This window comes from Exophiala spinifera (genome assembly GCF_000836115.1).
Source record: "Exophiala spinifera strain CBS 89968 unplaced genomic scaffold supercont1.5, whole genome shotgun sequence".
Classification (NCBI taxonomy): domain Eukaryota; kingdom Fungi; phylum Ascomycota; class Eurotiomycetes; order Chaetothyriales; family Herpotrichiellaceae; genus Exophiala; species Exophiala spinifera.
Window position 1 is genome coordinate 3,061,514 of NW_015622517.1, and position 21,161 is coordinate 3,082,674.

The 21,161-nt window shown below is 51.6% G+C and overlaps 7 protein-coding genes across 7 annotated transcripts; 5 read left to right on the forward strand and 2 right to left on the reverse strand.

Annotated features, from left to right (window-relative positions):
- Positions 1-1,006: 1,006 nt before the first annotated feature.
- On the reverse strand, positions 1,007-5,252 carry PV08_07669 (uncharacterized protein; the record flags this gene model as incomplete). The annotated part of the gene is made up of 2 exons (XM_016381998.1): positions 1,007-1,945; positions 1,995-5,252. 2 exons carry the CDS (start codon positions 5,250-5,252, stop codon positions 1,007-1,009), a joined length of 4,197 nt encoding a protein of 1,398 aa, XP_016235100.1.
- Positions 5,253-5,837: 585 nt separating this feature from the next.
- PV08_07670 (uncharacterized protein) lies at positions 5,838-6,188 on the forward strand (the record flags this gene model as incomplete). Its single annotated transcript, XM_016381999.1, has 1 exon — positions 5,838-6,188. One exon carries the CDS (start codon positions 5,838-5,840, stop codon positions 6,186-6,188), a length of 351 nt encoding a protein of 116 aa, XP_016235101.1.
- A 2,969-nt stretch (positions 6,189-9,157) lies between these two features.
- Positions 9,158-9,364, forward strand: PV08_07671 (uncharacterized protein; the record flags this gene model as incomplete). The annotated part of the gene is made up of 1 exon (XM_016382000.1): positions 9,158-9,364. The coding sequence occupies one exon, from the start codon at positions 9,158-9,160 to the stop codon at positions 9,362-9,364; it is 207 nt and encodes a 68-aa protein (XP_016235102.1).
- Positions 9,365-9,552: 188 nt separating this feature from the next.
- Positions 9,553-10,527, reverse strand: PV08_07672 (uncharacterized protein; the record flags this gene model as incomplete). Its single annotated transcript, XM_016382001.1, has 2 exons — positions 9,553-10,407; positions 10,477-10,527. 2 exons carry the CDS (start codon positions 10,525-10,527, stop codon positions 9,553-9,555), a joined length of 906 nt encoding a protein of 301 aa, XP_016235103.1.
- Positions 10,528-13,350: 2,823 nt separating this feature from the next.
- PV08_07673 (uncharacterized protein) lies at positions 13,351-14,949 on the forward strand (the record flags this gene model as incomplete). Its single annotated transcript, XM_016382002.1, has 1 exon — positions 13,351-14,949. The coding sequence occupies one exon, from the start codon at positions 13,351-13,353 to the stop codon at positions 14,947-14,949; it is 1,599 nt and encodes a 532-aa protein (XP_016235104.1).
- A 623-nt stretch (positions 14,950-15,572) lies between these two features.
- Positions 15,573-16,757, forward strand: PV08_07674 (uncharacterized protein; the record flags this gene model as incomplete). The annotated part of the gene is made up of 1 exon (XM_016382003.1): positions 15,573-16,757. The coding sequence occupies one exon, from the start codon at positions 15,573-15,575 to the stop codon at positions 16,755-16,757; it is 1,185 nt and encodes a 394-aa protein (XP_016235105.1).
- A 950-nt stretch (positions 16,758-17,707) lies between these two features.
- On the forward strand, positions 17,708-20,978 carry PV08_07675 (uncharacterized protein; the record flags this gene model as incomplete). The annotated part of the gene is made up of 2 exons (XM_016382004.1): positions 17,708-17,966; positions 17,995-20,978. The coding sequence occupies 2 exons, from the start codon at positions 17,708-17,710 to the stop codon at positions 20,976-20,978; spliced, it is 3,243 nt and encodes a 1,080-aa protein (XP_016235106.1).
- Positions 20,979-21,161: the final 183 nt, after the last annotated feature.

Sequence of the window (21,161 nt, forward strand, 5' to 3'; positions counted from 1 at the left end):
GCCTCGTAGCTTAGCTCCAAAAGGAATACCAGATACCTGTGTACAGACAAACAAAAACCCGTTACATTGCAACCGTACCGCGTGGCCGAAATGTACATGGCAGCTGAGTAGCTTGACTGCCTACCTGGATATCTGGATCGACGCCTACCCTGTGTCCAACCCGATAGCATTCCCATTTCGCCTGCCCGCCGTCTGTCTTTAACTGGCATTTCTCAACAAAGTTTGCTGCTCGATTTCACCTGTGATACGATCGGGACCTTCTACCGGGCAAGGGTAATTGGCACTTTTTGGGATCGTGTTTCAAGAGGAGAAAACTCTCGATACTTCAGTTCGTTTCATTCCATTTCATCAGTTGCTCTCTAATCGAGACAAACTTGCTATCAGAGGGTATTATGTATCAAAAACACAAGAATAAAAATAACACGGTCGAGGTAGTAGAAGAACCGGCTAGACCAAGCAAACCAGTACCTCCTCCTACCAGACCTAGGCAGGCAGGGTAGACAGGCACCTCAGCGGAGTCGGTTTGTTTGCTCCTGTACACACGAGTATAATCAAATTTCCCATTCCCATTCCAGTTCCAATCGCATACCTCAGGTAGGGACGCGCGCACAATTGCTTGTTGTTATCCGTCCGTCCATTGAACGCCCGTGGCAAAACCAATAGAAAATTTCATCACGGCAAAAAGAAATGGTAAGCAAGCGTCGTGCTTCCAATCATCATCAGACCCCGTCCTCAAGAACGCACATGTGAGCGCGAGTGTGTCATACACCTCCCTCTCTCTCCCAGAAGTAACTGTGAGATGGAGAATGAGACCAAATGTGCTTGCCCAACTCATCAATCGAAGCCTCTCATGTCATTTCCGATGGTCCAGGTGACGGAACGCAATGCAATAACGCCTCCGTCCCCATCACTCAATCCGCACCCGCCGGGCTCATCGTCATCATCAGCAGCAGCAGCAGGAGCAGCAGCCGGTCGCTTATTCACGGATCAGTCCATCCCAAATTGCTCACGCCCTCATGCTCGTCCGCCGTCTCAAACCATTCTCTGCAGCGTGCAACTCCCGAGCAAACTTCTCGTCTGCGTCCAGATCGCTTTCTGCCGTGCTAGCTCTACTAACAGGCCGGGCGGCAGAGATAGAGGCCTCTGTGGATGCAGCTTGTCCTCTCAGCAGGGCTATCCCGTCCCGATGGACAATTGAAGATGTGTGACTGGATGACCGGCGACTCTTGGGGTTAGTCACAACTGTTTGCGCACTAGCAGCACTCGATGCTCGTCGATTGCTCCCCGGAGGTTTAGAGAACGTCTTACTCGGCGATCGTTTATCCTCCGGTGTGTACCGTTCGATCTGTTTCGGCTGTCGTGACGACTGCCTTGATCCTGGCGTCGAACTGGCAATTACCGAATAATCTCCATTGACGGACGATCCGGTTTTGATCGGGCCTGGCGTGGCGAATGCACTGTTGTTCCGAGAAATGGTAGAATCAGCGCCATCGCCATCGACCATTACGACATCTCCTGCTTCATGCTCGTTCTTGATGTTGACCTCTTCAGTTGCCTGAACAGTAATTTCCATCAACGATGGATCGATTGGCATCGTACTGTCTCCATCACCACCGTCTGTGGGCTGAACATCTTCGATGCCATTCTCCGTCTCCACAGGTCGAGACGCATCATCGGAATCATCGATGGCGTTTTCGACAAAAGGACCGGGGGTATGGAAACTGTCTTCTACGGCTTCCTGCCCGAAAATAAGAGAGTCGCCGTTCATTAATGCCGGATCAATAACCTCATCTAGATATTCGTCGGACATCTTTGCACGTTTGTTTGGCCCATTGTCGTCACTCGGTCGAGAAGGGCGTTTTGAACTTGTCGATCCTCGAGGTTTGGACGGTTCCGCTGCTTTAGCGGGATCAACACGACCATATTCGTCATGTACACATCGACGCTGAAGCTTTGTCAACATTTATCTTCCGAAGCCGTATCATGATACATACCTTGCTTTTGCGACATTCCTCGCAAGCTTTCGTTCTCCCCTTTTTGGAACTCTGCGGATCGCTGGATTCGACTCCATTCACAATGACGTCTGAGACCGCACTTTGGTCAGAATTGCGATTTGCTGTGGGAGCATTTTTGACCGAGGCCGCTCCAGTAGAAAAACTTCGCGGTCGAATCTCTGGGGCAGCCCTCGTGGGCGTCTCACTACCAGACTTGTGTTTACACTTGATTCGACGTTTCCTGCAATTCTCACATGCCGATTTGCTGCTACTGCTCTTGGGCGCTGGTTTTGAGCTTTGTCTGGCGGAAATGACAGGGCTGAGTGCCTCGGGAGGACTTTGTGGCTGACTTTGAACCTGTGCCGCTCTTCGCGCGGACGTACGTTCTCCCGGGAGTGGGTATTTCTCTGGCTTTTTGACCTTGTCATTCTGTTCGCTCTCAAGAGCACCATCAGAATGTACCCATTCCGGAACAGTGACATTTCCAGTCTTCCAAGCAATCCAGATTGCAAATAATTTGATCGTAAGCAAGGGGTCACTGCATTCCTTGGGCACTGAATTCTTGACAGCATCGATCTGTTTCTTGTTGATATCCGCAACAGGCAGGCCGGCATGGACCCGAGCAGTCCGGTAGAGATAGTCTCGTAATGATGGCCACCCCGTCACTTCTGATTTCGGGTAGTATCTCGCGTTGTGGGCGGGGTCTCCTGGTGGCGCTGTGTTTTCCAAGTGTCCAAGTTCGTGCCATAAAGGATTTGCGCGTAAGAATGTATAATCTGGATCCTCCCGAAAGTCTTCAACCACTTCTTCCGGAATCGGATCATCTTCGAGATACTTCATCAATGCGTACCACATCACTTTCTGGAAGAAAGGATAGCGAAACTTTGCTGCGACTTTGGTGGCTTTCTCCACGTTGAACACCTTCAACTGTGTTTCATAGTCGATACGTGTGAGGAAATTCCCTCCGATGACAAGACTGTCTTCTGGTGTCCAGACTGAATGAATCCAACCAGCGGGAATAAAAGCAGTATCTCCCTCATGGAGATCAACCCTCGTGACATTGCCGTTGCATAAATCTCCCAACCAGGTTTCGTTCTGAGCGTCCGAGTTGCACCACTCTTCATACTTCTTAAGATACTTATCCTCAGGCGGAATAAAGAAGAATGTTTTTGTTCCCTTGAGGATATGGTAATACACTGACGATCCTCCGAAATCGATATGGAAATCGGTATAGCTGTCGGCGACCGACATCAGGCAATAAAACTGCACAGGTCGCTTCTTTGCTCGTGTTTCTGCATCGAGCTCCCAAACATTGTCTTCAAGATCCAGCTCCCGTACGACCGTTGGACGTCGTAGGAGCCGGCCAAGCGGGCTGTGTGATACTTCCAGACTGATTACATTTCGAATCGGCTTCTCACCTGGCTTTTCGTAGTAATCGGCCCATTCTTTCAGGGTCCATTGTCCCCTGGTCTCTTGGGTTTTGACATCAATAACAGGGACAAATTCTTGTGGTCCGTAAAGCTCTGCGACCTTTCGCACGGTCAGATGGCGTGGAATGACCATACCTAGCAAGTCTTGGTCACAGTCGATGACTTCGTCTTCAACCACTTCTAAAGGGTCCTCTGCTTCCTGAACCATTTGAGCTCCTTGTTCATTGGTCACAGTGGATAGAGGTGTTTCTGGCTTCGGACTCGTCTGACGCTTAGCACCGAATCGTGGATTCCAGCATGCCGGAACCACAAATGGTCGCTTCATTCCCTCGAAGCTCTCCATGAATTCCACCGTGACCAGCTCCGGCCGTACACGTGGGAAGTCGTCTGGTAGAAGCTCGATCTTCCCCTCTTTAATCGGCTGTATGTAATGATGCGTCAAGGTATCTTCCGATGGTTTGACAACACCCTGGTTGAGATTGACGTAGTCGACGGCAGTCCTCTGCCGCGCCGACTTCCGTACGTACGTGGTCTTGCCATGTAGAGGCTCGCAGTCCTTGCAGACGTATTTATCAACACTTCTTGCTTCGGCTTTTGTTTTGAAACCTGCGCACTTTTCATGGAACCACCTCTCGCAAGGACCACATTGTATCCAAGAAATCTCAACATCCTCTTCGTTGGTGGCTTCCGGTTGGAGGCGATGGCAGCCTGCACAGGTATCTTGTTGGACTTCGGGCCTGACTCGTCTCTGTTTCTTAGGAGGTGCAGTCTGGGCTGAGGTAGAAGAGAGGCCAGATTGCGCATCGTTAGCTTTTGTTAGGGCTTCGTGGATCCTCTCTTCGCCTAAAGTCTCTCTCTTCGACAGGCTGGATAGTCTAGACGCAATGTCATCCTCTTCTGGCACACGCATCAGTCGACTGTCGGTTACTTTGCGCTCCTTGCTCGCGGCCGCTTCCCGGTCTTCAATATCTCTTTCCGGACTCGTGTGCCGCGATGCATGCACTGCTGTTGTATCTTCCTGGTTGAAATATTCCTTGGTTTGCCTCGGCAGGGGTGGTGATACTGCAGGTTCATGCAGGGCTGCAGAAGGCAGAGACGGCGTGAGATGTTTGAAATTGACTTCATTCTTTAGACTTAGCAAGAGCCACGCGTGTGTTATATCTCCTGAATTGTCGTTGCCACTAGTTTTCGGCCTATCCGCACGGGGTGACCACTCAAGGTTAGGGAGGCGCTCCGATTTGATTCGTTTCGAAGGCGGTTCATTAGAGTGCTCCTCATACGTGTAACGTGGAACATAGGAGGTCGACGGTCGTGTCGTAGAGAAGTTGCTTCGTGTAGAGAAGGAGGGAGAAGGCTGTTCGACGAGGGCAGGGCTGGTCGCGATCGCGGCACTCGCAAGGTCATCGATGGTAGATCCAGAGCGTGTATGGCCTTTTGCTCCAGGTTTCCGATCATCTAAAATCATTTTAGCACTCGTTGACGACCTGTGGGAGGTCTTGGGCAACTGACGTCCGTTGGGTGCGCCTACTCCTCTAACGAGTCGAGCACCGACATGCGCCGCACCGTCCTGATCGTAGTATAGATGATCCAGCTGAAGAGTAGCTCCTACGTTGTTCGGAACTTCTGTTTCTGACAAGCCGAGTCCCTTCAATAAGAAGCCATTTTCTTGTGAGGTCGGAGGTAAAGAGGAGGATACGGGGTGGAAGGCCGATTCGAGCACCGGATCAGGAGAGAGCCTTTCAATGTCCTGGGGCGCAGGGCGCATGGGGCTGACCCCTCGAGGCATCGAAGGGTCTCCGGAAGGACGCCATACTGTAGACGTAGGCATGATTCTCGTTCACCAAGTTGGCAGGGAGGCGGGGTTGTTGACTCTAGCTGTGAACGCGGATGAAGGTGAGAGAGGGCCCGGAGACGATTTGGCTACATTGGTGAGAGAACATTTGTCGAAGCCGGTGAATGTTGCCAGAGTAAGGACCGTGTGCAGCGTATGGATCGTGGTGGAATGGAAAGTGTAGCTGGTTGTGAAAGGCGGTTGCGGGAGAGGTTGATGACTGCGGTTCTAAACTCTTTCGCGCGCTTCGTCCAAAAAGCAGCGACTCGAGCACTGGCCGCACCACAACTTCGAATTCTTCACCGCGCCGTGTATTCAATTGAGGCTGTGAACAAGTACGTTAAGCCAAAGTGATAGTGGCAGGACAAAAGTTGATCACATTGCGCCGCTCCTCTGCTGTTGATTCTCCCCGTCGAGAGGCGCAGGTATCTCTCGGCAATCCTCCGCATTTTCAACTTCATCACTACAATCTACTGCAGACGACAACGACGACATCAACCGCACCATCCAGCCTCTCCGCCATCTTCTGAACTCGTCTGCACGCTCAGTACTCCTTCCCTCTACCCTCACCGCTCCATAAAAATGTCCCGCAGCAACAAGCTGGCCCCCGAGGCCAATCGCATCCTATTTGTCAAGAACCTTGCCTACAACGTGGACAGCGAGAGTCTGTGGTCTTTATTCACTAAGTTTGGAGGTGTACGCCAGATAAGACTTGGGAACTCGACTACCACGAAAGGCACCGCTTTTGTGGTTTACGATGAGGTGTTGGATGCGAAACAAGCCTGCGACAAACTGAACGGGTTCAACTTTATGAACCGCTATTTGGTCGTCCTGTACCATCAACCCGAGAAAATGAAGGTCGAAGCGAAGGAAGATATTGCTGCCAGACAAGAGAATCTTGAGCGCATGAAGCGAGAACATGGAATCGAGTGAAGATCAAATGAAGATAGGATGCAGGAACTCTGCTCAAGGATTTGTTCATCCGAGCAGGAAAAAATTTGGATACATGCAGAGACTCGGTCCCAGGACCATGGGTAGCATAATCGGCCTCCCAATACGCTCCCGTTCCCTACGGAGAGAAAGCTCACTGTCGGTGGCGACGCCTTGCAGAGAAAGCTCTGCCATCTCAAGGTCTACAAGCAATTGCGCGGATGGACCGTGGAAGGCTACCCAACAAGACATGAATAAAGGGACGACGGCCCTTATTATTTGGAAAAGGAGAAACAGGAACTTCAAGTGTCGGGAACCGGCAGCACGGTGCGTAGCATAATCGCAGCAGCGCGACAGCCACAGACCGAGATGTCTAGGTATTCAGATGTATACCTCCCTACCTTGCCTGACCAAATGCTCTAAGCTTTTCTTACTCCGTACTTTAGTCCGTATTTCTCTTTCGGGGGGCCTTGCATGATAGAACTGCTTTCTCCTCTCGATCGAGCGTACTGGTGCAGACCGTAAGGCATCTCACGGATGTCAATGGGTGCGGCCTGGTTATAGTAAGCGAAACTGACTTGCAAAATGCACGAGGGTGGCTCAGAAGGACGAAGCTACACTGCAATGTCGATGTGAGCTATATGTTGGACAAAGGTGCTGTTCATATTTAACGCCTCAGCACCTCCCGGCCATGTTCAGCCCTGCGTGTAGGACATTCTCGCAATCACAAGGCTGGCCGAGGTAGGTTGGTAATTCACCACTTCGTTTACTGAGTACGAGTTTGGAGGATTGTGAGACCGTGCCCAGTCGCCCCAGGGGAAGCGATCAGCAAATAGAACATTAGAATGTAATGAAAATCCGTGCCGGTAAGAGTGATGCTGTGCACCGTACTCGTATCCCACGCAGTTGCAGTCCAGACGTTGCGCAACAAGGATCGATGGCGCCGCCAGCTTGCGTACGTCAAGAGTCACCTCACTACTCCGCATGCAGTGTTGCTATTGACTTGGCCACATTCCTGGGGTTGCCCTGTTTGATGCCCGATCATACAACAACACACTTGTCCGGGGAGGGGTGGGTGTACTGGGGGGCTACACGGGGAATGCGGCCTGGTCTCACACGACGACCAACTATGTTGCGAGTGACAGGCTGGCAACATGATGGCAGGCGCTGCCGCAGGGGGTAACTGGCGGCGATGGACGAAGTGACACAACCGAAAGGTGCCAGCACTCGTTTGCAGAGGTGCTTTTGCGATCCCATCGCACATGAATGTCCTGGGCCCCCTCGTATGCCTCGTATGCCTCGTATTCACAGACAATGTTCCTTGTTCCGGGAGAAGGCGACAGGACAGGAGTGGTGGGCTCGCCGGGCAGGATGTGGTTCACTGCTTGTACAACTGTCAGGCATCAACACGGGAGAAGGTAGATACCGTACCCTAGGTACTCTAGGCTGTACCTGTACTCGGACTCGTCTGCCATGGCCCATGGGGGTCGGAGGTCAGCCCGCGAACAGCGTCGCAAGGAAAGAAAAGAGAATGTCTCCAACTGGACCACGCAACTGGATCTGAATGGTCGCTTCCGGTTGCAAGCCTTGGTGAGCCGCCATCCCCCCGTCCAGCTTGTAAAGGGCCGTAGCGTTTCTGGCGTCTGCCCCAAGTTTCTCTAGCTTCCGGCAGCATTCCCGCAACAGACGGCGGCGTCCAATACCCACCTCAACAAGGGGTGGATGGGGATTCCGGGGCTTCAAGACAATCGCTAAGCACCGTCTGGCGTCGGATGTATCAGTAGACCGTCTGGCGCGCGGGATGGACAGCCAGATTCGTCCTCAACGCTTCCACTTCCCGAGTACTTGGGAAATGCCCAACACGCCACCGTCTTCTGATCCAAGTGGTTTTGTTAGCTAGCTCGCGGCTGACGTAGAACAGCCGGCGTGATGAGACTCCCACTCCTTGCTCATGAATCATGACCGCTTCCGAACTTCATGCGCTTTGGGAAAGTACTAGATGTGGTGCTCCGTACATGCCCCGATCTTGACATCCAGTAGTCACATAGATCGGACGCATGTCAGTGTGCTGTAGTGTGTACGTACAGATAGGCGGTCGGCGGGATCGTCCAGCCAACGGGCACGATGCGGCGATCCATTGGTGTCGGCGCATTCCATCTGACGCCCTGGTCTACGAGTATATACCCCGTCCCGTATGTAAAGTAAAGGCCACCATCGACAGGGACGCCTAGTAGAGAGAAGCCAACGAGGGCGACACAGCTGTTCAGGCAGCAACAGAGCAGCGACAGGAAGAGCACGGCGAACAGATGGAAGCAAACAGAATTACCGTACTCGTACCGATGCAACCGGCCTGGGTAAGCTCGCTGATTTCCAGACACCCCCTGTAGCCTGTTCGCCCGCCGCCAGGATGCCGGGATGTGCGGTCTAGGATTGCAAGGACCCAGAGGGAAAGCCACGCTCGTGGTTCCGGGGAAACACTTCTGGCGCATTCGGGGTCTGTTTGCAATCGACCAGCCGGATTCGTTTGAAATGTGACATCCCACGTCGCCTTTCACCGCCAGATTTGTGAGTTGATGAGTCCCATTCTCCCAGACCATTTCTCCCAGGCGAAGGGGGTATTTGAGACCGTCACATCCTCTTGGGAAAAAACACGGCTCCCTTGCTCCTGAGAATTTCCCTCACACACCCAGCATTTTCCCTGAGAACCTCATAAATACCCGTGGTCTCGTCTCCAGTTTTCTTTGTCGATCGAAAACATTTCTTGAACGGCAATACAATTGTTCCTGCAGCATAACACATCCACACTACAGACGGCATTCATCCTTCTCGACCCAAACGAAAATCATCAGGCCGTCACCCCCCCAGTAAGTAGAGCTGTCCCTCATTCCCTGCTTAGCGTTTGCAGAGCACTGATGGTGGCCATCTAGCATCACAGCTCCAACACCTACGGCCCGCCTACGCCGAACGGAAACATGCCTTCCGAGACCATGCAACGATTGTCCTACCGATCAACTGTCCTCGCCTCAGAGACCTCCAGCCGAGATATCCGCAAAGCGGTTGAGGCTTCCCCACGACCAAAATATGCCTCCTACTCAGAGCGCAGACAATTGCCTGAGCACTCGCCTCCACCCCCACCTCCATCTCCAGTGCATTGGAACCGCGACAAGCACGACCATTAGTTCGGCCGCCTCGCTCCAGATTGCGTTGGGTACTGTGTTGTTTGGTGGAAGCGTGGTGAATCCTGCAGTGTTTGGGTTTTGCTTCTAGAACATCGTGTATTAGGTTTAATATGGCAATATCTTGCCCCTGTTGAATTTTCCAGCTGAGCAACACTGAGCTGTTGCAAAAGCACACAGAGTTTGTCATATCAGTCGCCTTGACTGGAAGGTGTCGGGGCGTTTTCTTGGGGGTTTTGGTCTTGTCCCTTTAGTCGAGAATAGATCTCTTGAAGCTGTGCAAGAGCATTTCCATCTCCGTTGAGTACTTTCCGACTCAAAGTCTCCAGCTCATCCCGCGTAGTTCCATCAAGTACAAGGCCCCCTGCCATGGCGGTGTCCTCGTTGACATAAGCACGCACGATGTCTCTTTCTCCACGTTGCCGTTTGATGTCCATCAACTTTTCTAGAAAGGAGGCTTGCTTCTTGATTTGAGCGTTTATGACTGGACTTGAGCGATGGAAGTCCCCAAGGCTACTACCATCCAAGACATGTTCAGACATGGCCGGCTTGACACCTACATTGCTGCCATCTGTCGGGCGCTGTTTGGCGACTTTTGCATGTTCAGCAACAAGTTTGATCCGTGATATTCCGACCAGGTCGTACGCGTCTGTGCGTCTTAGGGGTCTGTCCATGGAGCCAGGGCTTGTGAAGAACATGTTGGTGCCGATCATATCTGTCCACATGCAGCTGTATACCTGTCCCCTGTATGAAACTACCGGATTTGTCGATGGAAAGTCCAGGATCTGGATATCTCTCCCAAAGGCGGACGTATCATCATCATCACCTTCTACGGCTGATCTTTTGGGCTTGTCCTGAGCTCCCAGATCGTCATCGCCATTGACCGGGATCCCTGGTGGGCTCTGCGCTATTTCGAATCTGTCGGGTGTTTGCGGGACTGAGTCATCAGCTGCTGGTTTGACGGGGACAGCTGGCTTCTGGCCCCCAGGTACGGTTGCGCGTGTTCTGGAATTTAAGGTAGAGAGGTCGAGATCCACGAAGAATGTCTGTCAAGAGAACATAAGGAACGGCCAGAAGAAGTTAAGGAAGCGCACTTGGCATCATGCATTTCCTACCTCTGTCTCGTTGTCATCGTACTCATATTCGAATTCATCGTCCGAAAACATGGCACGATCAACAATCTCCACAGCCAATCTGGATATGGCAGAACTAAAACGTCTCGTTCTGCTGAGACATAGTAGGTTGGTGCAGGGCAGGTTGGTGACTTGAAATGATATCGTCGGAGAGGTTTCTGTAGAACGCATCACGTGAGCTTCGGCGCGATGAGAGTTACGATTAAGCGGCGTTACTTTAATCCGGCATGCTCAGCGTATCCCTTTTACCCACGTACAGCGAATCGCTTTCTGTCAACCAGTGGCATATCAAGCAAGTCTGAGAGTAAAACGAAAGACGAAGAACGAAGCGCAAAATGATGAGAGGTCTGTTCTTTTGCATAAGTGCAACAAGGAGCACTCTTTTGGGACTTCCATAGCTAGTCCTGTTCCGAAATGTACTACAAGCCCACAGCCAAATGGTGTGCATAAATAACGGTCGAATTCACGCTCGCTTAGTACTTAAACCTAAAGGCGCAAGTGTCACGACTGTTTAATAGACTTTACAACGTGATCGACCATCAGGCTGCCTCGGAGCAATTGGAGCCTAACTTTGAAGTGCCTTTTTGCGCTTCGTTTCGACTCGAACGAGATGCGGTCTGGAGATCATTGTGTGGGCTCCAATCTTCAGTCTGCGATCATGACGAACGCGCCCCGCGTGACTGAAGTACACAGGTAGCTACAACTTGGTCTGTCCCTAACTCAATATTGGGATTTCGACATAGACGTCTTTGTATACTCATCTCGGCAACTGTCTAGTTTACGCCAGCTGTCGGACCCTAACCTCAAAGTCTACGAGTGAGAGAGCACAACTTCATGCCGTCTCACTACGGATTCGAGTTAGTCATTAGACACACCATTGCAACTTCAGAAGAGACGGAGCAATGCATGGCACGAGCATCCCAATTCGAATCCGGGGCAGGAGAATACCCACGAGCACGGTATGTGCCTAGGCTAGGTAAGCATGTCAACAAGTTCCTGAGTCTGAACCAGACAAATCACTCGCTCCCGAGTTCAGTAAATGTCCTGGAGCTGTCGTCGCAGCATCAACAGTGAGCCTGAATGGCGTGTTTTGCTACATTGGAGAAGATTCTCGATCGACCGCCAGCACATCTACGTTCGACTGGGTGCTCTGTCTGTACCGACCCGACAACAGAAGCAACGTCCATCAATCCTCCGGCACGTGTGACCTTGACCCCTGCCACAGCCAGCAACTTCGATCGGCTCGTGGCGTCAGCGGCCAGTAGCATCGGTGGTGGGGGTGGGACAGTGCTTCGTCGAGAGCGAGCGTGCCGCTGGGAAGCACGACTTCTGCAGTGCCATAAGAGACAGGCTGTATGAATGGTGCTTCTGCAAGTGGTACTGACCAAGCTTCGGGCACTCAATAGACAATGGTAGCCGGTAGCAGCTAACCCCGGGGCCGATCTGGTGACTTACCTCGTTTCTTTTGTAACATAAGCGCTGTTGAAAAAACGATCCCAGCGATTCTGAGACGCGGCGAGGAACAGGCGTCGTTTTCGTTATGCACACATTACGGGCACGGACTACGAGGACCAAACTTGACCAGCGCCAAGGTCATAGAAACATGCATTCAGCGTGGCCTTCGTAGGGGCAGAGTGTCAGCTCCTCAGAGCGCGAATATGAGCAAGAATGAAGTTACCTGGAAGGGGCTTGATGGTGTCAGAATGCGGTATTGGCGGGAGGATCGGACTGCGGATCCCTTGCTCAACTGTCCAAGAACCTGAGGCCAGTAAGCCTAACTAACTAGTGAGCCATAGGCTAAAGCTGAAGCTTCTTCCGGGCGCGACAAGAATAGCCTATTGTATTTGGTGTCAGATCGGAAGTGGCCCCAAGTCGACCAAACATTCCGCTGGACGATGTCATCGTAACGCCAAAGCCAACTTGGGGTTTCATCAGCCAGAATATTGGCTTCAGGCTCGTCCTCTCCGTGTCTTGTCATCACTCTTCCTGCACATCCGGATCACATCATAGCCACCCGGGGACTGCGTCCTTTGTTTCAATCGCCTTTCTCAAATCCTTTTCAAACCCTGATACTTTTCGATTCTTTCCCTGGTCAGATGTACAGCTCACTGGTCTAGGTTACTTCAGACCGCTACTATTCCCAACCCTCGTACAAAGCCCCTCGCTTTCTTGGTGGAGTGGGCCAATCAAGGCTTATCAGTACGTTCCTTGTCCCCTTCGCACGGCACCGGATCAAGGCGACTCCTCCTGCGTCACACACGGATGTTGGCGGAACTGCATATTTATGGCATTATTCATCTACAACAGCGGACTGCGGCTCTGAGGTGGCATATCGGCGGAGCGTCGCTCAGTCATTATGTCCGCCCTGCTGTCCATTTTGAGTCTGCTGTTTGTTCAATGCGGTTATTGATAGCCCGCCTGGGAGCCTCGATGGGCCTCTGCCCGGTTGACGCCCAGCGGTGGTCCGGTCCTGGTCCAGTCACATAGCTGGTCTTCATGTCAGATCTAAACCCTTCGTGACTATATGGCTAACCGTTCCGGCTCGTTTGCATAGTGTCTTTGATCTTCCATCATCATCATCCTCCCTCGCTTTCCGGGCTGACAAACCCACTATATACCTCGGCGCCGGCAGCCTCGTTTCTCACTGCTCTTCTCTTTTCTCAGACTTCGGCCAGCCCGACAGTCGACGACTCTTCCCTCCCTCTTGCGCAGGCGCTCTTGAATACGAACGGCCCAACCGATGTCAAAACTGACGAGTCTGTCGTGGTCATTGTAGATTCCTATACTGCAGGGACCGATATACACCCCCAACCCATCTATGAATCGGTGACGGATAAGGAACTACAGGGAGAGGAGATGGGTGGCACCAAAACCAAAGCCACTATAGGCGTTCTGTCCACAATCATCTCCTATATGTGCATCAACAGCATCTGGAAAGCCACCCATCCAGAAGCGTTCATATGGCAAGATGAGGACAAAGAGGAGTCGAAATGGATGGCTACTTCCAAGTCATGGCTGGATCGAAAGGCCTGTCGGTGGCTTGGTGTTTGTGGCGGGACACATATACATTACGCTTCCGACACGACAAGGTTTGGACGCCGCCCTGTGATTAAATACAACTCCAAGAAGATGGTGGACTACACACCGGATTGGGATTGGCAGCATGCTTGGACTGAAGGAAATGATAGGCCCGAAGATTGGACAGATGATGAGCGCGTTCTTCGCGAGATTCCAGACTATGTCATGGAATATGCCCCGCTAGTTCATCTCTACTCGGGCGAACAATTCTGGCCATGTGATATTGCAGAACATCTCTATCACATCATTCCTACTCTCAACTACACAGCGGTGCAGTCAGACCAGCAGCATCCAACACTGAACGACTTGGACGGATTGAACCAGTGGCAGGATGGCGAATGGGTTTTTCTGACAAGTAAAGATAATGTTGAAGAACGGCCGGAATGGCTGGAGGGTCAAAAAAACATCCCGAACAGGCCTTCCAACCCCGAGGACCCTCTTGATGACAATGACGGCTGGGTACACCGCCCTGGCCGGACCTATCTTCAAGGTCTGAAAGATGCAATGACTGATCTCAAAGACTGGTTCGCGCCAAACCTCGATAATCCGGAGATGTTGGCCGATTTTCGAGAATCGCTCACCGGCCAATCAGATGCCAAGAAGGCAGCACGCCAAAGACATATGGAACTCAAACGCTCGGTACTCGAGAGTCTAGCGCCCGGGACAATCCGTGGCGGCCGAAGTGATGCTCCTGCTGTTCTAGTCACCATCAATAAGGGGCATGGTATCGTCGACGCCTTCTGGTTCTTCTTTTACAGCTTCAACCTTGGTAATGTGGTACTGAATGTGAGATTTGGTAACCATGTGGGCGACTGGGAACACACAGTGGTGCGATTCCAGCACGGAAAGCCGAGGGCTGTGTTCTTCAGTGAACATAACTTTGGATCCGCGTACAGTTACGAAGCTGTAGAGAAGCTCGGGAAACGGCCCGTCATTTATTCAGCCTACGGGACCCATGCAATGTATGCCACTCCGGGAACACACCCATATGTCCTACCCTGGGGGATTCTGCACGATTTGACTGACCGTGGTCCTCTTTGGGACCCATCGCTCAATTCCCATGCCTATACCTATGATTACAAGACCGAAAATCTACGGTCTTCAAATGTGACACCCAGTGCACCGACTGAATGGTTCCACTTTGCCGGCCATTGGGGAGACAAGTTTTATCCACTGGGCGATAAGAGACAGTATCGCTTTGCGGGACAGTACCATTATGTCAATGGACCCCTCGGTCCCAAGTTCAAGCACCTTTCAAGAAAGAAGATATGTCAGGGCCCCGAATCGGCGCCTTGCGTGATCAAAAACTGGTTGGGCTCAGGCGACAGGATTGGAAGAATGAACCCTGGAAACGAAAACGGAGAAGACGATCTGTAACGACAGAAATGAAGACGGCGTTCTGGTTTAGCTTGCTAGATGACTAGCACCATGATACCCTTTGAGACGTGCCTTTTTGGTGGTGGTCCTAACGATTGGTTTCCTTGAGTCAGATCTAGATCTGAACTCGGGCTTTCTTTGTATTGCTAGAGAACAAATGTAGACGAGAAGAGCTTAACACTCGGATTGAATGAGGTTCCGCTCACTGAAACTTCTACCACGACTGCCAAAGATTACATCTATGGAGAGCGGAGAAGAACAGGTCTTTTTGACTCCCTTGACCTTACCTACCTAGGCAGGTGAGGTAAGTACATACTGTAGTATGCCTGCAATAAGGGTTGTCTGACAGGCTCCTAAGGCTCGATGACGATGGCTTGGCGTACTAGCATTCCTCCCCGCCTCATACAACCACGTTTTGGCTTTTGGCCACCCCTGCAACCCTGTTTGGGTGCGCAACTTGACCAAAGGGCTGTGCCCCCTCTTGTCGTTCCCCTCTGGTGATATTTCTTCACTGCCTAATCGCCACCGACCAGGAATTCTCAGCAGGCTGAGAATCAGTGACTTGGTTCTGATGAACGTGCTATAGCCATCGAAACCCTCCTGACACCCCCCTCTGTCCGCACATGCAGCCTCCCGACCTCCTCCCCTCTTCCGCGGCAATACACCATGCGCTTGCTACAGAATCGCAAGCGTCGCCTCTGCTCTCGGACATCATGACAACCTCCACTGCTGTGATGTTTGGCATAGCGACTGCTGCAGCCTCGGCTACACAGAACTCATTGTTCCCTCTCGCATCGGCCTCCCCATTGGAGTCCGCGTCAACCACCGACGCGGATGACGAAAGCAGCGGCGAATGCAAGTTACTGGGTCCTTTTGCCATTCTTGTCCAAGGTGCTCTAGGAGCTCTCGCCCTGTTGTCTCTAGTGTACAAAAGATGGCGGGAAAGGCCGCAGCGACCTCTGAAGATCTGGTCTTTCGATGCCTCAAAACAGGTCGTAGGGTCCATCCTGCTACATCTGGCAAATCTACTCATGTCTATGTTCTCTTCTGGACAAATCGAACGAAGCCTCGTAAAGGCCGCAGCAAGCACCCTCGGTACCGGGATCAATGATGTATACAGCCCCAATCCTTGTTCTTTCTACTTGTTGAACCTGGCCATTGACACGACGATTGGAATCCCTATATTGATATGCATACTGAGAATCCTGACTATCGGCGCGAGTTACACCCCTCTCGCAAGACCGAAAGAGTCAATAGAATCCGGGCATTATGGAACGCCACCCAAGGCCACCTGGTGGCTGAAGCAGTGTCTCATCTACTTTTTGGGATTGCTGGGAATGAAGGCTTGTGTATTGCTCATCTTCCAGCTGTGTCCATGGCTGGGCCAAGTCGGTGACTGGGCTCTACGCTGGACAGAAGGCAACGAAGCCATCCAGATTGCTTTTGTCATGCTCATTTTCCCACTGATCATGAACGCACTACAATATTACATTATCGACACTTTCATCAAGGACAACAAGGCCTCTCGAGAGGACGACGAGGACAACAGGGAGCATGGAGCCGAAGAGGAGCATGGTGGATTACTCGAAGAAGATTATCCCGACCATGGACACTCCATCGACGAAGATGAGGCTTGTAAGCCGGCACCTCCGACCATCAAAGCACAGGCCCGGTCTCAGAGCAGAACCATCGCGTCTTATGACCCGGACAAGGACGGAGAGGTGGATGCAGGTGACTCCCAGGGGGAGAGGAGTTCACTCGCAAGTCACGCGGAGGAGGAAGCCGTGGAACATAGGCCGCACATTTGATTTGACTTGTGGCATCGCTAAAGCGACATTGCATTGTTGATTCCGGGGTCGCAAGAGCAAAGATCGGAGTTCTGTTGTTTGTTTCGTAACGAGAAAGTAACATAAATGCCTCTCATTGCCCCAGGCCCTTCAATTGCGGAGAGGGACGGGGGCGACACGGGTCGAGCAATACATTGTTGGATTAGCAAATCCAGTTACAGCTGCAGCACCTTGCGACATTTAATTGTGTTAGTCAACTGCGCATTCTGCGCCAGACTTTATTCTCAGCACGTTTTGTCACTGGCCCAAACGCTGCACACCAGCACCGCTCGAGCCCGCTGAGCCCCGATGCTAGCCGCGTCACTGGCTCATCGAGAAAGACTCTGCTCTGTCCCTGGAGCAACTAGGATGCATCTGGCAACTTTACAGCCCGGTGCCTGAAAAACTCTGGGCTTGATGCGCGTTGAGTGGCGCATCGATCCAATTGCGGGGGAGCAGCTTAGGGCACTGGCGTAATTAGATTCTGAAGTCGCCCCGAAGTCTCAAATATCTGCAACCATGTGATGCAAGTCGCGGAAAACTTTGCGCAATGGTCCTCGATATAAATAGCGAGGGCTAGGGGACACGTTTCGTAGTTGGAGGCATCATGATCTGTAATCGATACATATAGCACCGTGTTTCAGCCGGTCAGAATTTGGATCAATTCGACGATAACCGCGCAAGGGGTGTTTACGGCATCCGAAGGGAAGTTGTGGCTGAACCACGTCAACCAAACACGTTCAGATCGATTCTACCTTGTCTGCGGCTGACCGGCCCTCACAGCCGTCAAATGCTAGTAGCTGAGCGAGAAATACTTCATTGAGCCCCTTCAAATACTTCCTACATCATCCCCTTCATCTCTCCTACTTCCATCTCGTGCGTCAATTCCGGTCCATCACGCCGGAGACTTGTCGCTCACTCCAACAGCAAACATGGATCGTCAAGTTGTCAATGGGGACGGCGTGTTGAACGCAGCCAGACACAAGCTGGTCGACCAGGTCGTCAGGACACCAGGCCGGCAACCCTCACCGCAACCAACTTTACTTGGTGTTCCAGGAGCATCCAGTTCCAACATCTCCCTGCATCGTACCCTTTCAGCAGATCACAATGGCCCCGGCTACGTGGCCCCCAAGTTTGAGGGCAAGAAAGCCCAGATGGAAGAAGGCAAGTCTGCGTCGTGGTTAGCAAGGGGTGTATGGAAGTACTAACCGAACAATAGTTATGGACCTCATCGAAGAAAAAGGCTTCCTGCCTACCGAATTCATTGCGTCGGAAACGGAATGGTTCTACAATGCACTCGGCATCGATGACATGTACTTCTCAACCGAATCGGTCGAGGCCGTCGCAAGCAACATCCTCTCCTTATATGCCGCCAAACTGGCTGCGTATGCGCGGGACGACAAGAAGTTGGAGATCCAGTTGGCCAAAGAAGCGGCAGATCATGCAGTTTACATTGATACAAGCAAGCCCGGAATCAGTATGATCAAAGGCCCAAGATACGAGCAGAGAATCGACGAGAAGTACATTGACGGATCTACACCCGCAAGAAGCTATCGAGTCGAATCTTTCCGGTCGAACAATGCCCTGCCCGAGAACCCGGAACAGTCCCTGCGCTGCTACTTCGTCTACCAGTGTCAGTTCAACAATCCCAACCCAAGCCCAGATGAGACAGACTTGGAACAAATTGGGGAAAAGAGATTCTTGCAGAAAGCCACCAAGAACACGAAAGAGGTCTACCAAGAGATCATCACATATGCGGTTCAGCGAACGGGGCCTGTCATCGAGATGTTCGATATACAGGGCACGAGAGAGAAAAGAGTCGTCATCGCATACCGACAGGGTTCTGCCATGGGTGTCTACAGCGCTCTGTCTGATCTCTATCACTATTACGGAGTTACCAGCTCAAGAAAGTATGTGGAGCAGTTTTCAAACGGCATTACGATCATATCTCTTTACCTCAAACCTGCAAGCAATGACATCGCGAAGTCTCGGCATCCCCCCATCGAGGCAGCTATTCATCAAATCATCAAGGAAGTATCCTTGCTATTCTGTATCCCCCAGAACAAACTACAAGGCCAGTTTGCAAGTGGGAACCTGAGCTTGCAGGAGAGCATCTACGCCCACTGCGTTCATATCTTCGTGCAACAATTTCTCAACCGTTTGGGCTCTGAATATACATCCCTGGTTGCGGCTTTGAAGGGAGATAGTAACACCAATGCTGAGCTGCTGGCTAAGATTAAGAAGCGGCTCCGGACAGAAACTTTCACTTCAGAGTACATCCTCGAGATCATCAACAAATACCCCGACCTCATCAGAAACCTCTATCTCTCCTTTGCTAATACCCACTATGTCCAGACCAGAGGAGAACAAGACGACTTCATTCCGACCTTGAGTTACCTCCGTCTCAACGTCGAGCAGGTTCTAGACTACAATAGCTTGTCCGATTTGATCTCCCGGACTGTCCACAACCAGCACGACGAGATGGTCATGCAGTATTTCCTGACCTTCAACCGAGCAGTTTTGAAGACGAATTTCTATACACCTACCAAGGTTGCTCTCAGCTTTCGACTCAAACCAAGTACAGAGTTCTTACCCGAGCACGAATATCCTCAAGCGTTGTACGGCATGTTCCTAATCATTGGATCAGAATTCAGGGGGTTCCACCTGCGCTTCCGCGACATTGCTCGTGGAGGTATCCGAATTGTCAAGTCTCGCAACAGGGAACTCTATTCTATCAATGCCAGAACTCAATTTGATGAGAACTATAACCTGGCAAACACCCAGCAACGAAAGAACAAAGACATACCTGAGGGCGGCTCGAAAGGTGTCATCCTACTCGATTTCAACCACCAGGACAAGGCCCGTGTGGCATTTGAGAAGTACATTGACAGTATCATGGACCTTCTTCTCAAGCCAACAAGCCCGGGCATCAAGGATCCAATCGTTGACCTTCACGGACAACAAGAAATCCTCTTCATGGGTCCTGACGAGAATACAGCTGATCTTGTCGACTGGGCCACAGAGCACGCCCGCAACCGAGGCGCACCATGGTGGAAGTCGTTCTTCACCGGCAAGAGCCCCAAACTCGGTGGTATTCCTCATGATTCATATGGCATGACTACCTTGTCTGTTCGCCAATATGTGCTTGGTATCTATCGCAAGCTAGGTCTCGACCCAAGCCAGGTCAGAAAGTTGCAAACTGGCGGACCCGATGGTGACTTGGGCTCGAACGAAATTCTGCTGGGCAATGAGAAGTACACAGCCATTGTCGACGGAGCTGGGGTCCTCGTGGATCCTGCTGGCTTGGACCGTGCAGAGCTTGTCCGTCTAGCGAAGAAGCGTGTCATGATCTCAGAATATGACGTTTCAAAGTTGTCGCCCGAGGGTTACCGTGTTCTGGTCGAAGACACAAACATTACCTTGCCCTCTGGCGAAAAGGTTAACAACGGAATGACATTCCGAAACACTTTCCACCTCCGTGACGGTTCCGTGTACGATCTGTTCGTTCCATGTGGTGGTCGTCCAGAGTCAATCGACTTGCAAACGGCGAGCAAGCTCATCGTTGACGGAAAATGCACGATTCCCTATATTGTCGAAGGTGCCAATCTCTTCATCACGCAAGATGCAAAACTCCGACTCGAAAAGGCTGGTTGCATTCTGTACAAGGACGCATCTGCCAACAAGGGTGGCGTCACGTCATCGTCGCTCGAGGTTCTGGCGAGTCTCTCATTTGACGATCAGGGCTTCATCGAGAACATGTGTGTTCACCCGGATGGCACTGTTCCCGAATTCTACAAGACCTACGTCAAGGAAGTGCAAGAAACGATTCAGAACAACGCCCGGCTCGAGTTCGAAGCCATCTGGCGAGAACATGAGAAGACCGGTGTACCGCGATCCATGTTATCCGATCAATTGTCCCTAGCCATCACCAAGCTCGACGAGGAATTGCAGAATTTCGAGGAGCTGTGGGACAACGAGCCTCTGCGTCTAGCAGTCTTCAAAGAGGCACTTCCCAAGACACTCCAAGCCAAGGTCGGGCTTGACAAGATCTTGCAGCGTGTGCCGGGCAACTATCTCAAGAGTATTTTTGGAAGTTATATGGCCAGTCGATTTGTGTACGAGTATGGTGCTACGCCAAGTCAATTTGCTTTCTTTGATTTCATGAGGAAAAGAATGGCGGGAGCGATTGCACAGACGCATTAGTGAAGTGACGTTGAACAAGACGTGAACAATGACCTGGAGAGTCTATAACCAGCAGTGATAACGCCTTTGGGTATCGGTATCGGTATTGGTTGGTCTGGGTTATGGTGTTCGTGAAGACAAAAAAAAGAGAGAAAACAAGGGTTTGAAGTAGAAACAAGCGAGAGTTATACTCTCTTTTTTTCG